Source organism: Anopheles gambiae, chromosome 3, assembly GCF_943734735.2.
Source record: "Anopheles gambiae chromosome 3, idAnoGambNW_F1_1, whole genome shotgun sequence".
In the NCBI taxonomy this organism is placed as follows: domain Eukaryota; kingdom Metazoa; phylum Arthropoda; class Insecta; order Diptera; family Culicidae; genus Anopheles; species Anopheles gambiae.
In genome coordinates, this window is record NC_064602.1 from 66879967 (window position 1) to 66896246 (window position 16280).

General features: G+C 40.1%; 1 protein-coding gene across 11 annotated transcripts in view; it reads right to left on the reverse strand.

Moving 5' to 3' along the window:
* Positions 1-16280, reverse strand: part of LOC1272496 (glycine receptor subunit alpha-2) — a 61106-nt gene that overhangs the window by 22339 nt on the left and 22487 nt on the right. For 2 of the 11 annotated variants that reach the window (XM_061655213.1, XM_061655210.1), the window contains one exon: positions 10570-11069. The exons of 3 other annotated variants lie outside the window; for them this stretch is intronic. In XM_061655213.1, coding sequence (XP_061511197.1) covers positions 10570-10646 — 77 coding nt within the window. In that variant the 5' untranslated portion in view covers positions 10647-11069. 6 more of the 11 variants (XM_061655212.1, XM_061655208.1, XM_061655211.1 and 3 more) reach the window with 6 other exon arrangements.

Genomic DNA, 16280 nt, shown 5'->3' on the forward strand with positions numbered 1-16280 from the left:
GGAGGATGATCCATACCGAGAATTTAACTTCTGACATTCATGTTGTTAGGTCGTAAAACTGGATTAAGGGACTGGATCAACTGAGGTGCCAAATAAACTGATGTGCTGAAACATAAACGTTGACCTTTTAAAATGTTCAAAGACTTTTCAAATTCTTCATAGATAAAAACAAAATTAAATATTAGTTTTTACATCATCGTGATTTTTTTATGTTTTTTTTTCTTGTCAGAATTGATTTTTAGAACAACGTTATCCAGGTTCTTGAGTAAAAAAATGCATAAAAAACACACAAATGGCACGCGACCAAGGGCATCCTCGGTCGATTTCGTCAGATCACGTTTTTTTGTTTGCCAACGCAAAAATGTAAACGTCATCCACTAACGATACTCATCGAGTTTCGACGCCACCTAATGGTTTTAATCAAAATAAATTGTATTATCTGTGGCTAGCATCTATTGCGCGCACTGCTCCCGGTCACGATGGTCGGAGCATTGGTGGATTATTTTTTATAATTATCAACCAAGCCAGACAGCGTAGCACTACTATCACGCAATGGGACGCTACTAGCAGATCGAAGCGATGCAAACGGAACATCGCGCGACAACTGTGTGGTTTATGTGTTTTTGCCAGCACGAAAAATGACACGGGCGCGAACATGAAAGCGCGTTGATGATAAACGGACGATAATAACCCCATCATTTGACATTCCATTCCGTTTCAATTCAACTGCACATGGTAGAGATAGGGTTGTTTTGTATGGACGTGTACCTTGCGGCGTGATCGGATTTGCCCGCATCAATCCTTACCGTGGGACTGTCGGGATGAGTTATTTTGTTGCACCGGTGCAATTATAACGTGCCCGGAAGCGGTTACCGTTTGCATGTGTCCGCCTTCATCCAGAGCAATCAGATCGTCCTGTTATTATTTTATTCGTCTATGTCTAATATGCTCTTTGAAATTAGTTCTTATTTTACAGAGAATGAAAATGAAGAGCTCTACACCGCTTACATCAAAGTACTACTACTAATACCAAGTAATGAAAATTGGAATTGAAAAAATGAGTCAATCAAAGATAAATTAAAGAAATATCACAATCTCTATTCTTGCAATCAAGGAGTTGAATATTTCGATTTAGTCTTTTCTACATCCGGGACTAATTCATTATGATTTAATTTATATAGTTGAGTTTCCATTTTTACAAAGGAGATTGTCTAAGACAGACATATTAAACATACGGCCTGTGAAAGCATTCAATCCGGCCTGCGAAGAATTTGGGCAGTAATTTAAAAAAAAAAAAAACAGAAATATATTGTAGATTATAAGACAGAAAAACGGGAGTGCTAATTTCAGTGCTTAGTAGTTCGATTTACGAAGCGTAGAGTAAGTTACTGCTACGGACTTCTTTGGATAGGGAACCGCAAATTATTGATAAGTGGCCGGACCCTACTGTCGGACGTCATATTTTAACCCATTTTCTGACTTTGACACTTTCTGAACAGTTCGTAAATTATGTTTCGAAATACCACATTCTTCACTTCACTGATCAGGGCTTCTACAAAAAATCAAGCCGATACATTTATCCAAGTACTTTAAAATATAATGAAAGTAAGTGCTTAAAAAAAGATGTGAATTTTACGACGTCAACTGGGACAATCGATGTGGAAAGATAATATTCTGATACGAGATTTAAAGAACTGTTCACGAAGTCTCAAAATCGGCACATAACGTTTGAATTAAAAAAATGTCAATTTTTCATGTGTTTCTTTTAACCTACGCTTACGAAACGTAAATTGCATTCTCAATAATAGTATCCCATGAGCCAGCAGACAAAACTTAACACCTCTATCAGTCGAACTCTAGCCGTGATGGCCAAACAAGTTGAGCAAATTCGTTTAGCATCGTGCGCGATTAAAGAACTGCTCCCCGTAGCGTCTAAAACGGACTCCGTGCGGCAGTTTGAACATCGTATAAGCCTGTTTCAGCACTTATAACATAACATCTTGGCATTATTAAACAATAATCAGAGTATCGAAAGTAAGCCAAATTCCGAATGGCCAACAACTCTGAACGACTTGCGGTTCTGAAGGAAGCTGATATGAAACCCAAGGCCGCGAACCGGCCCTATATCCCCCAGCTGCGTCCCATGGAATTTTACTGGACCAACATGATACAAAACTTCTACTCCAACATTTTTGTCGCAAAAACTGATGAGGATTTGTTAAAAATCGAAGGTAGATCCCAAAAACATGCCTACACGCATGTCTACGTCCGTCATGGCGAAAATCCGGATAACTGACGACAGGAAACTCGCAAGTGTAGAATTGATTTTAGGTCTAACGATAAGACTATTATGATTTTGGCCGATCGGTGTAGTGGGTGAAGGACAAAGGTGAAGGATAAAGTTATATCATAGAATATTTCTAACGGATCATGTCTAGTAACAAACGGATCATTTGAGTCATTGGTATACCTTGACGATGGTCATTTAAAAAGGTTTATTGGAGCAGCAAGCTAGCTAAGAATTGAATGATTTCTTAAATACGTACGTTGTCAAATATTAAATTGTATACCAATCCCATTCAAAAGATTTCGAAATATATCTCTGTATCTTCTAAATATTGGAGTGCATTCGTTGTTACAAAAATAGTGTCCCTTAAGTGAAACTTGATTTGTTTGAAAATGTCTTTTACTTTATTTTGTTTGCTACTCTAAATTAACCACTTCTTTTTATAATTCTTTGGCTCAACAGCCTTTGTCAGTCAACGCCTGTCTGTACCACTTGGGGGCTTGGCTTTCAGTGACTTATTGATATCCCCCCATAGCAGTATAGTCAGTCCTACGTATGGCGACACGGTCCATTCAGGTCTTGAACCCATGATGGTCATGATGTTAAATCGTACGAGTAGATGACTGTACCAAGAGACCGGCTAACGACTAGATCATGTTATAATCATTCAGCATAATACTGTTGAAGATTTGTTAATGTGTCAACCACAAAAATAAAGTACTTTCCCAATACGCCTTTATTCATCATTCATTGATTGGTTATTTAATTATTATTACTATTTTGGTGCTAGACACCGATGCCCACTAAAGATGACAGTCAACGTGTTAAAAAGACTGCCTTATTGCTAGATACGACTACGTAAAGAATTTTTATTCATTCAAGCAATGAAAAATAAATCTCAAGCTATTGAAGGCTTTTCGTACTGCTTTGGATATCTTTATTTGTATCCAGTTTTAAGGATCATCAATATTCACGTTTTCTTTGCTGCAGATACATAACAAAAGCTCTACCACAAACATACGTTTCAGACAATTTCCCGTTTCCGTTCTTATTTCGCGTTTCGATTCACTACCTTATGGTTTGGGCCTACCGCAATAGACGTGCCAAGTAATACTGAATCGCAATAAACAACACCTGAATCGCATCGCCCGACAAGCGACCATTAGTTGTTTGGCAGAATAGTTGCTATCCTGCTGAAAACAGCTTTATTATGACAAGCCAACAAAACCCACCACTATACCACGATGACGAGTCGCGTGTGTCTGTCCGGTTCGGTAAGCTTTTATGTTCGGAAAGCATCGTGCAAGAATAACCACACAACCACACAGTGAACAGTATCAAGGAGAAATTGTTTACCACCCAAGTTGAGACTTTAATTTCGTCAAATTTCAGTTTATGCCTGTTCCCGGGGTGGTTCAGCGTTCGATGGCTGTAGTAAAGTTTAGCGTCAGAGCGAGTGAAGCAACGCAAACTCGCCTGTCGTTGCTTTGCGCTACCGACACAAGCAATGTGAATAAAGTTTAAGGAACTTTCTCTGCCTCAGGCAGGCGCATGGTTTTAAAATAATTGCACTTCAACACGAACATGTGAATCAGATGTAGGCCCTTTTCCAATGGCTAACGTCCAGTTTTATGGGACATTTTCCTGGACCATCTTCGCACAATTTATGACGTTGCTCGCACACCGTTGTGTTGGTCAACGCTTTGGGAGAGATTTTTTTGTTTATTTAAATAATGTAAAGCATGAAACATTTCATAATGCACATGTTGAAACATTTCATAAAACAGCATGTTTCGCTAAAACTCAATGAAGCAAATGTTTTGCTTTATTTAAACTATTGTTTCCATTTTTAACTGAATAATTAAAATGTGTTGTACTTATTCCCATGTGTAAGTGAAAGCTATGTACGCTTATAAGGTTTTTTTTTTTGTTACTGGACCATTTCTGTACCATCGGCCAAATTATTGCCATTTCCTGTGTAACAGTCAACGATAATTGCAGTTTTACTTCTACCCTTCATTATACGCCGGCAGGATCGTTCGAAAACAACCTGCAAAGCGTTCCAGAAAAGTGTTCTAAAATGCTCCATTTTCCGTCCGCGGTGCATTCGGTCGATACACGTAAAGCAGAACATTTTACAACAACTTGTAGTTGACCGCTTTGTGTGTTGGCTGTTTGTGGAGAAAGACCATGGAAAGTGACTGTTCGGAAAATCCACGGAATATTGCAAACAAAACAAGAAGGCATAACACAACAGGCACCAACGTTCAGTGTCGGGATGGATCGGCACATGATGTATGTTTCCTTTGCATGCACTCGATGCCGAACTTGAAGATAAGACGAAGCCAAGACGGACCGGTCCGTTTGCCAACCGACTGCCAGCTCATTTAAATGTTTCTGCTTCTTCTTGCGAGCTGAAAAAATAAGGCTTCATTTTAAGACATCATTCCGTTCACGTGAATTTGGCTGCCATAAATTAACACCACCAACCTACCCCAAGAAGTTCCTTGGAAAGAGTACAATAAATTTACATTTACTAACGAACAGTTGTTCAACACAGTGTTTGAATGTGCTTGATTTAATAAAAGCATTGGAACAATCCGTCCGTCTGAGACACCAGGGAAAATATTTGCATAAATCATCAACTCGATTGTAGCCCGAATTTATGAAGATCATATTTTTCAATGATTTTTTGCAAACCAACCCGAGTTTCACAATGGTTAATAATTTTGGATTTCGAAAACAAATAAGTTTGATGATTTAATTTACCACAAAAGATGTTATTTAACCAAACTATAAATATAATATGTAAACTGATTTCAGATCTTATTCAAAATCTTAACACCTTCCTCTTTAGGTTTATAGTTTATCCTTACATAGGCAAAACTTCTCTTTAGGCAAACATAACAATATATTTCAATCTTTGTAGCAAACTATACCAAAGCTATTGATTGAAACCCCGTTAATGAGATGACACATTAGAGGATGAAACTTTTTCAATTAAAGACGATGATTCCGAGTCACGAAGCGTTAGGTGAGTTGTTTATCCAACAAGATTGTTGCCGTTTCATAAAGTTGCTTTCCTAAATTATTTCCTTTCGTGACCATAAATGAAGGTTGTTGGATGGAATTTGTCATTTTCCTATTCCTGAGTTTTGTAGCCACAAAACACAAAATGCACGACCGCCCTGTGTATAGAATGCCTTCAAGGTCATTATAAAAGTAAACTTTTTTACACAAAAGCTAAATGTGTACAAAAAAGCATATTCATCACAGAAAAGTAGAAAAGATGCAAACAACAATTTATTGGCATCTAAAACAAGCTTTCGGGCAAGCTCCCACGCCAGAGTTTGTTAAAGATTAAGAACCATATGCTGCAGCACTGAACGGAAACCTGGGCGATCCCCAAAAGTCATTTCGCTTTGTTCGTCTCGTTCGTCTTTATAAATAAGAGAATGGCCAAAGTTCTTGCCCAGCTGCCCGTCGTAGGTGGCGGAAAACCAATGCCAATAAAATCTTTGCCCGAGCAAACCCATTCAATCGGAAGCAGAAAGCTACACAGCATCTTTGGCATCTTCACTCTGCCCAAATTCAAATCTTCCCAAATGGACCTTCAATGAGCTGTATGCATTATGCAGCGCGTAGAGCAGACGGCAAGAAGGGTTCGAGAACCCTCCGGACAGCCACTCTGGAGACGTCGATGCGGTCACGAGCTCGCCCGACAAAGAAATGATATGGCAAGCTCACACCGCCGCGCATGGCATTGGCAGGCGTCCCGAAATAGATCAACCGGTGCGTAATGATGGCAGAAATCAGTGTCCATTCCAATTCCTAACCGTTGCACGCAGCAGGGGGGAAAATAACCGCAGTGCAAAACCGGAATCAATGCATCCGGAAACGGTTCCAGCGTGTATCGCAACCCTTGCCTAACATTCTTTCAAACGGCAGACGGGTTGCTTTATGGGCATAGGAAGGGTTTATTTATTTATTTTACTCCATTGTTTGCTGCGTTGGTTTGAGTTCCCCTTCTCTAGCCACGCTACAGGAAAACTGCTGTTCACGCATTCCGGTAGGTCATGGTTCCGGAGTGCAAGCGGAAGAATCAAGACTTCCGCGACCTACCTTGCCCGGGCCCACCTAATGTGCCACTTTCTTCGTCCCGATGAAGGGCGTCCTGGTGAAAAAATTTTAGCATAAACCTATGCGGGCGCATGCAGAAAAACGTCAAACTTTCCATACCACGCATTACCTTTACCTACCCTCAAGAGAAAAGGAAAAAGATTAGAGGGCCGAAGTAGAGGGACGGTAAGTGAGTGAACTCCAACAATCCTGCCCGTTAAATGAATGGTGCAGGGGGAGTTTGATGTTTGTTCACCAGGCAGGCGCAGCGCACACGGCAGAATCGAACCAAGCGCTCATGAATTATTTATAATGGGAACATTTAATTCCTTGCTCCACACGCCCTCTGGGGGAGAAGGGTTGGCCTGAGGGATAGGGAGTGTGGTGGCACTATTGTTACACACGTTACCCTGTCGTTGAGTCCATTTTCCTTTCCTGAGGTGGCCTGTGTCCTTATGTTTATGGAATGCGTCGCTGCAGACTTTTGTGTGGTGGTAGTGAAAGAGTGAACGTTTGTGCGGTTACAACCCTACTGGCAGGTTCGTATGTAGTTAGTACGTTAGCTTATCCCCCTTTCATTGGCACGTGCGGTCTGCTCTTTTCAATGTATCGGTTATTAGCACATGCTTAGGAACAGTACAATGTCCAATGTCAATATGTAAATAGTAACGATTTAATAATACTTTCCATTTATCACCACAAAGGACAGTAAGTGGCATTTGATTTCTGCTGTTTATCAACACAAGAATGGTTGGGGATTAATTAAAAAACTACAATTAAGCTTTGTCAATTGAATTTATGTTACATGTGTATCATAACCGCTATTTTCCTTCAATTAGCTATGACCCATCTATCTTAACAACTTGTTTGAGGAATGAACTGCATTCGTTTGCAATAGGAAATGAGGTTGTTTTGCAAATAGTTTACAATTAGTTTTATAAAGTTTTTTTGTTGATCAGTTGAAATAGTAATTTGAAATGTTTGATCATATAAATGGTACAAAAAATCAGGACAGTATCTAAAAACCTCATAGAAAACCAAGCATAGTCATTTTGTAGATTTTGGAACTAGTATTTGAAATTTAATCTTTTAAATACACACATGAAGTACAAATGCAGCACATTAACTATCACTAATGACTATTAAATGTAACTATTCATTTTCAGCACCATATTGGTCAATGTTTAACTAACTATGAGGACATTTGGCTAAGTAATGGAAACTGACTATGACTTTGGCCTTCATAAATCTCATTCCATTCTTACTTTCATGTAGGGGTTTCCGTGTTTTTTTTTATTTAAAGATATCTCAAATAGACATCTAAATTATTGCAGGATTAGAGATCAAAAATGCTCTCAACGAGGTATAAAGATAGTTTTTGGATATGTGGTCTAGGAAACTGCCCAGATATTCTAAAAGATGGTAGGAGAAAATAGGAGGAGTCCGATAGTGCGTAACCGTCAACGCATATTATTTATAACCGACATGAGCAACTTGAAGACATGATAGGCCTCTGGCCCACAAAATCAATTATAATTTTTCTTTAAAAATTGAAACGTTTAATTGAGCTGACGTTTAATTAGTATATTAAGCGTTTTTTCTTCTTATTCGGTGCAATAATCATAGTCGATCTATGCCTCAACAGCATCTATGGATCTATGGATCTATAGCTCAACAGCAAATCTTCGGTGCACTATATCTTTGGCGAAAATGATGTGTCCTTTACTTAGAAACATTGATAGCAAAGCTTTGAAATGGATTAAAATGCTAATAATTGAATAGAATATTTCCAATATTTTTGCACTCATGCAGAGGAAAAATATTCAAAAAACTAGATTAATCACTATTAGAGGATCCTTTGTACTGCTGAGCTATGTGAAACAGATAATTAGCAAGATTTTGGCTGATCTAAGATTATTTGAAGGCACAATGGACAGTTTTTCTCTAGTGGATGTTATTGGTATCCATGATATGGATACTAGTACAGGACACCTTCCAACGGAGATTTGAACTGAAGGTGGTTATCTTAAGAAGTAAATAAATAAGTAAAAGAAATCTTAACGGTAAACTAAAATAGAAATAAATAGAAATAGAAAACTAAAATCTAACATTTTCCTTGGTACGAAATTCTTGGTAAGACAACACTACAATAGATTATATAACTCAAAACTGTTTTTTTAACTGCTTATCTATCGAGCAAGTGGAAATGAGCTAGATCATGTTCGCGTTCTTCGCGTTTCACTCGCGTGCAGCTGGCAAGAGGATAGGCCTAGCCCATATTTTCCACCTACCATAAACTCCTCTTCTCACAGCTTTAGTTTAGCTTTAGTTTTAGTGGGAGACTTACAAAAGGGCATTCAAAAAATTGACAGAAAATCAATGTCTCCCTGTCCGCTGGCTGCAACGTCCCAGACCCGCCAGCACGAAAAGTTCAACCCGTCTGGACATGTTTCGATTGCTTATCGGCTTCCCTGTATCGCTCGAGAAACACCTGGCCCCTTTTTCAGAACACGCAGCACTCAGACTAATCATCCAGACAGCTTTCGGTTGACGAGCCGGCAGAACGTTAAACTGCAATCGCGACCCAAACTTGCTTCCCATGAGAGTTGTGATGCTTTAGTAAGCGAGTTTTCTTTGAGGCTTTCTTTGGTTTTGTGTTTTTTTGTGTGTGCGGTCATCACCTTACGCGATTATAGTCGTTATGTTTACTAAAGTTTAATCACCATCGCTGCTGTCGTGTTAACTGTTGTCCCATTATTGACGATCTGAGATGTCCGATAATAGCAACATCGAAAAGGAATTTAATTTCATATGCGATAAATTTTCACACGGTGTTGGTAAGCTGTAGTTCATCAGTACCTTAAACTACGAAGGTCAACTCGCAGTCAATCATTTGTTCGAGGAAGTTTCGAGCAGCACAGCACTTTATCGCCTATTTGTTTAAGATCGATACCCAGTTTGAAGGCGACATGATGAAAAAAAGAAAGAAAAACAATACCTGACCCAACTGTGACGCGACCGAACAGCCATCGAACGTTGAGCTTATTGACGTCTCGGTAGCACATGCAACCGCTGGCCTTCGGTTAGTCATCATTGGGCTCCAGAGCAGAAGGTTCGGCGGTTGATTGGCTTTGTGTTAAATTTTGGAACGAGAAGAAGTCACAGCGGAAGGTAACGTTGCAGCTGCAATTGCAACTTTACCTTCTGATTTGAAAACCAACAAACAGTTTGGAGCAGGAATCGAGTGGAAATTGATTTTCGTTTACCATCCAACCAAAAGTGGTTCGTACGAGCTCTCGTGGGATCGTAACGTGGCTTAAGCACCTTTTTTATTATGCATTATATCGAAGATTAAGGGCTTGAATTTTTGACGCAACATCGCCGTTAAACCTTTGTTCCAGCGGGCATGATTCAGAGAATTTTTCACACCCAATCTCGGGTGCGTGTGAAATAGAAATCCAATTCCAAACGAACCGAACCGTATCAAAAATGTATTGGATAGTAAATAATACACCTTGTTGATTATGTTACGGGACCAAAAGTCTACGAGGAAGGATTTCTGCATGGATTTCAGAAAAAGGAATTTTGTGATTGAGGTTGTATGTGTTATTTAGGTTCATCTCGTTGAGACCAGTCGTGCTAAAAATGCTGAGTGTAATGTTGCAAAACGATACCCCTATGTTTATAAATATAATTTACATGTAAATTGGTTGATGGTGTTGTAATATTGAATAATTCGTTCCATATTGACAAATACGGCCGATCTCGTAGTACAGTCGTCAACTCGTACGACTTAACAACATGCCCGTCATGGGTTCAATCCCCAAATAGACCGCGCCGCCATACGTAGGACTGACTATCCTGCTATGGGGGGGGGAATCAATTAGTCACTGAAAGCCAAGCCCACAAGTGGGTACAGGCAGGCCTTGACCAACATCGGTTGTTGAGCCAAAGAAGAAGATTGACAAATACAAATTATTTCATTTTGTTTTGAAGCAATTTGCATTTGCACCTCAACTCAAAAGCACTGAAACTGGACGAAATATTGTGTACTCCATTAGAAAAGTGGTTATCCCATGGTAATCGCTCTCACTCCGAACGACACATTCCAACGAGCAAAGGCTGTAAATCTCGGGCACATTGGGCACAACAAAACGACTCACCACATCACCAGCAGCTGTAGCAGGGCCAGCGTGATCTTTGTGCTTTTGGTTGTGCTCCGATACACGGCGACAGCCATTTTGGTCGCTGTGCTGTGGGCCGCCGGTTGGCACCTCTGGCCGGTGGAGCCTCACCGCAAACACCGCCGTCTCCGTCGTCGCCGGGGCCGACGCCGTCGCCGCCGACGTTGCGGGCGTCCCCGCTGCTCTGGTCGTTGTCCGGAGCTCCGCTGGGTAGAGTTTATAATCATTTCATGGTTGTTACAAGTGTGGCACGCACCACCACGTCCGGTTGTGTGTTTTGTGGTCACGGAAGCCGCTGAGTATGGCTAGGTCACGAAACAACTAATCAGGATGGTGGTTTTATTTTCGCTTCTGCTCGCCCGTTTTTCGTACACTGACACCACGCATCATTACGAAATTTCTATTGCACCGTACCACAATTGATCACTTTTTAGCACTCACACACACACACACGTACAAACAAGCCCTAGAAACAACACCTAGAAACAGTAATAGTAGCACTGGTTGTAGCAAAATTACGGATCCTGCCGCGAGGTCCGCTATCACATCCGCAACTAATCGTCACTTCCGACCGTTTGTCAACATGGGCCTTCTTCGACCTGATCACATCACTTAGATCGCACAGTTGCACGTGTCGGAAATGGACACTAAGCAAGTCGCGTACTTCATTGCCTCATCATAAACACACTTCCAAGCCGGACGGTCTGAAGTTTGCCGCCACTAGTCGTTTGCGATCGGTGATCTGAACCAATTTATGCACTGCACAGACACAATCTGACCAACGTCGACACTCTCGCACCGGCACTGCAAAGACGTTGTGCACCGTAGCTGATCTATTACACTGACCGAGGTACTGGCGAACGTTTAGAGCACCATACAAACGCGATGAATGGCGACGAAGATGGGAATGGATGGGAACGGTCGACATGACATCTGTTACGTAGAGACGGTTTGCCTGCTTCTGCAATTGTTTGTTTTTTTTTTTGGTTCTTCTTCTCTCACTGTTCTTGTTGCAATTCCGTCCCCGGTTGGGATGGGACACACATTCGCACTGCAGCAACGAAATCATGCGCGCATTTACGACTGCTGCTTCCAATGGCTGACAAACGAGCAGTGACGCTGCCCGACAACACCTTGCAGTCCCTTTGGAGAGCGAAGTGAAAATTTGCATAATTTATCGTCTTGCTAGACACAGACGGGTAAATACTAACGAGGATGTCTCTAGGGTGTCCTTTTCCATTAAAACCGGTTGATGACCATTCTATTTGGAGGTGGGCAGTGTTTATGAACGCAAGCAAAAGCAAGGGAAACACTGACAGTCTGGACTCCCTATGCAACAGGTAGTGTAAATTAATCTCGTGACATTGGAAAGATACTTGGGGGAAACGAAACACTTGCTCCGAAGTGGCCTACAATATATCTCATGCTGGAAGATCATAAAGCTAGCAGATCGGTACTCGGAGGATTTTGTTATACATTTATTAATTATTTGGAATTTATTCGATGACCTCGGTCTTTGCGTGTCTCGGTGTACCTTTATCGATTATGTTTGTGATGTGCGTACGACCAGTTTGAAACGTCGAAACAGTACGGCTTTGATCATCACATCTACTGGTTGACCTTTTCGTTGTTGATTTGGTGGACTTGAAACCGATCAATATCGTCAAGATTTTTAATGTCTTTTGTGTTAATTTATTTGGAGCTTTATCAAGAAAAAAACAGAAAAAACAATGAATTGAAGTTTGTGATACATTGAAGGTTTTACAAGTCGAATTTCACTGTTTCCAGCCAAAAAATCACTAGTTGTATTTAGCTTGAAGGGATGGGGTTTAGCCACTAAATTGACTATTTGATAATTATTAACTGATGTTTTCAATTTATTCCTTCTTGATAGATTTTTTTAAATTAGATTAAAAGGAAATTTAATTCGCATTTTATTATTGATACATCAGTTCAATTTGCTTACAGAACGGTCAACCGCATATCTCGGGATATATATGCATTGAAGAAATTATACAGCAATCTACTTCATTCGTAATTGGATGCATGATGACACTTACAACACTTAAATTTTGGAACACGGTATGAAGTTAGACTATTTAACAACAAATAAGTTAGCGATAATCGTGCAGCTATGTCAAATTAGGATTTTTTTTTTTCATAATTTTTCACTGAAAGTATAATAACTGTATTTTATGATTTGGCAGTTCATGTCCAATTAAAAACGATTTTATTTTTAACAAACAAAAAGATTCGAAGTTAAAAGAATGAAGCATTATACCTATAAAAATATAATCCTTTCTCTTTAAAACAGATTTTCCGGATAAATTAAGCGAATATTTCAATGACATCATTGCAGGGCAGGCTTATTTATGTGGGAGATCTTGTCGAGTCAAGGAATAACAACCATTTGGCATTCCTTATCTTGAATAATACACGTACCACATCGTATGGTATGGCAAACCATAGTGCGTTTAGTGTTTTAGGTCAGCCATAGGAATTCCTATAACAACTCCACGAACAATCATCGCTTCAAATAGCATGCTAGGAAATATTTTGTTTCGATCAGAAACTTGTTCGTCTAACAAGGATTGAGTGGAATGTAATATTTGAAAAAATAATGAAAAAATTAAAGAAGCAAATTATATTTCGTTTAAAACAACAATGATTGAATCAGCTTGTATAATACTAATTATTAGGAAATAATGTATTGTGTTTTATCTTTTGTTCACTTTACATTAAAATACAAACCAAAATATCCAGTAAATATTAATACATGACAGCTAACGTAGTCTCACCGTCTGGAATTATCCATAAGCTTCCGATGGTTAACCTCACAGAAGCGTCTTCGAATTTCCAACGCTAATTGTTTCCCCAGAGATTGGCGCATGGCTTGGCTGGTGGCTCGGTTTGGCTTTCAGCAAGGGACACCTCGACAGTTGCATTTACAGCCCGGTTACGAGCACCAAACGCAACCGCTCTTATCGAATAACAACCCGGACGTTCGCGTGCAGAGAAAGCAAAGGACGGGAAAACAAACGGCTACACGGTGAAATGTGACGAATGTATGGGCCACTTTTCGATGCCAATGCCATCGCAGGACAGATTATCGGTAAAGTACAATCTTTGGTCTATATTTCGTTCTTCTTTTGTATGTATTTGTATAAGGGTTGCATGTAGGACTTTCACAGCTTAATTAAATGATTTTCCCCCATATAATCATACACGATTTAACATTGTTAACGTCAGTTAGATCCATAGCGGCCAAAATGTTATACCATTTGACTCATTAATCGGTACACAGCGGTGCTTTGTAACGTTTGTTTGTTTTGTTTTGATATAAGTTTTACACACTGCATTACACTGTTCTTCCTGATCGACAATCATTGCTTTGACGGTGACGCAACGGATAAACGGCAATTCGAACGAATCGGGAAGCGCATTTCATAAATACACACACGTACAAACATACATACATAGAAATACACAAACTAGGAACAGATCCGGAACTATGGAGCAGGTATAACGGTGAGAAGGTATAACGGCACGAAAAACCATTGGGCCCTATTTTTAGTACACCAATCAATACTTATTATATCAAATGGAATCCCACTTTGCGTTCGATGCACTATTCTGCATTCTGCTCAATTGAACAATGGCAGTATGACGGTCGCCGATTGGGTGCGTTTGGTTTCACATTTTCCTTTTCCTTTCTTGTTATGTTATTTTTGTATTTCTAAACTTTTCATGGTAACTTCAATAATTAAAGATCATTGTTTTCATTGTGATCGTTCGTTAATAAAATCTAAAATTTATCGTAAACGTAATATTGAAATAGAGACATCAAATAAACTAAATGAAAATTGTTTTTTTTAATAAAACAAAAAATTAAAAAGAAAATTAAATTGATAACAGAAGGAAACAAAAGCGAAAATAAAAACAACTAATAACAGATTTAAAAAAAATAAGGCAATTCAATTTAAAAAAAATGTTTTCGTTTCGATGAAATCACATCGATCATCTCTTCAGCAGTTTGTGTGCTACTACCTCATTCTGTTTATTCGATTTTAATTAAGCTTCCGCTCGCAAACCAGCAGGATTAGTAGTGAAAGGGAAGTGTGAACAAAACACTAGACAACAACCGCCTCCTACCGAAAGTCTCACTTTTATAGACCATTCGCCGGATGTAGATTTCGCGCCTCAACACACATTTATCGACAGCACGTTTCTGTTTTGTTGTGTGGTTTTTCGTTTGGTTTTCCCTTTTTGCTTTTTTATATTCACAGAGCTCATTCACAGTGTATCACCTTTTTCCCATCAAAACGAGTGAATAAATAGAACGAAGGAAAGGTAAAGAGAAAACCAGGAAGTGGTCCACCGGAAGTTCTCAACCACGGTCTATCAACAAACACGCATCGTATGCTACTTGTTCACTCAACACACTACCACAACAATACAAACGAAAGCAGGAAAACAGGACCAAAAGGGGGGAAATGACCACACCGGTCAAACGCACCGGGCGCCTCCATCACGAATCGATGATAATATTTAATTACCGCTGCTTCTGACATGCGAAGGTGATCAGCCGGAGGTTTTGATTTTCATAATCCACTCACTTAAACGCATACACGCACAACGGGACAAACAAATACAAGTGCAATACGGCACACCAACATCACAGAGATAAACTGGAATAAAATCACATTCGCTTCCAAACCAATGGCAATAAAGCCAAATTACGTATTAATGGCAACAATAACAGCCACTGGGTTTTTTCCGTTTCTCGTCTAGCACACTCTTCCATGCACACTGACCTACTCACACGCGCGGACACACACACACACACATAGGCGGGTAGCACTTGCATAAACTACAGTTGGGAAAAGGGCGCGCTTAAATTTCTTGAACCAGCGAACGGACGTGCGAACCTCCCGACGTACGGCCAACGACTGAAAAAGCTTCGTGCGGGTTTGTTTATTTCGGCGCGAAAGCTGGATCGTTTTTTATTTTGCGAGCTTCGGTCATGCACTTCGTGCCGATGTGGGAGCCGTTGAATCGGGTCCAGGTGTGTACTGGTGTGACCGTTCGAGCCGAGATTCGCAGCACGCGATCATTCGTCTACCGGATAGTTTACATTTTTGTCTCTATTTTCGCTCTTTTTTCGTTTGATCGTTTGACTCAATAGAAGAGCCACAGCAGCAATTCGAAGGTAGGCTTAATGCACGCTTGAAAAATGCACCAACACAGGTAGGAGAAACTTTGCGCTCGTTGATTTTCCACCTAGTACTAACAGTGTCCTTGAGCAATATAACTACAAGGTACAAGGTGACTCGATTTCATGGTAGAGATTCTAGCGACAACATACAGGACCTCCTGTGAGGAAGGTAACATGAATGAAAAATGTCCCTCAACGTGGGCAACACAAATGGCCATCGATTACTGTCAGACGAACTGGAGGGAGAATGGGGGGGGGTCTTCAACCGAAGAAGCATCGGACGAAAATGACGGTTGAAAAGGGACAAGCAAAATACAATGAAGATACATTATCATCAAGATTATTGATTACGATCAGCTGACCAGTGTTGCCCCCGGACCAACCTGACCAGCAATCGGTAGAAAAACAATACCGTTCTGTTGTTATTTGTGCAGGACCAGCCTACTACTATGCACGTGCTCAGGTACCACGATTG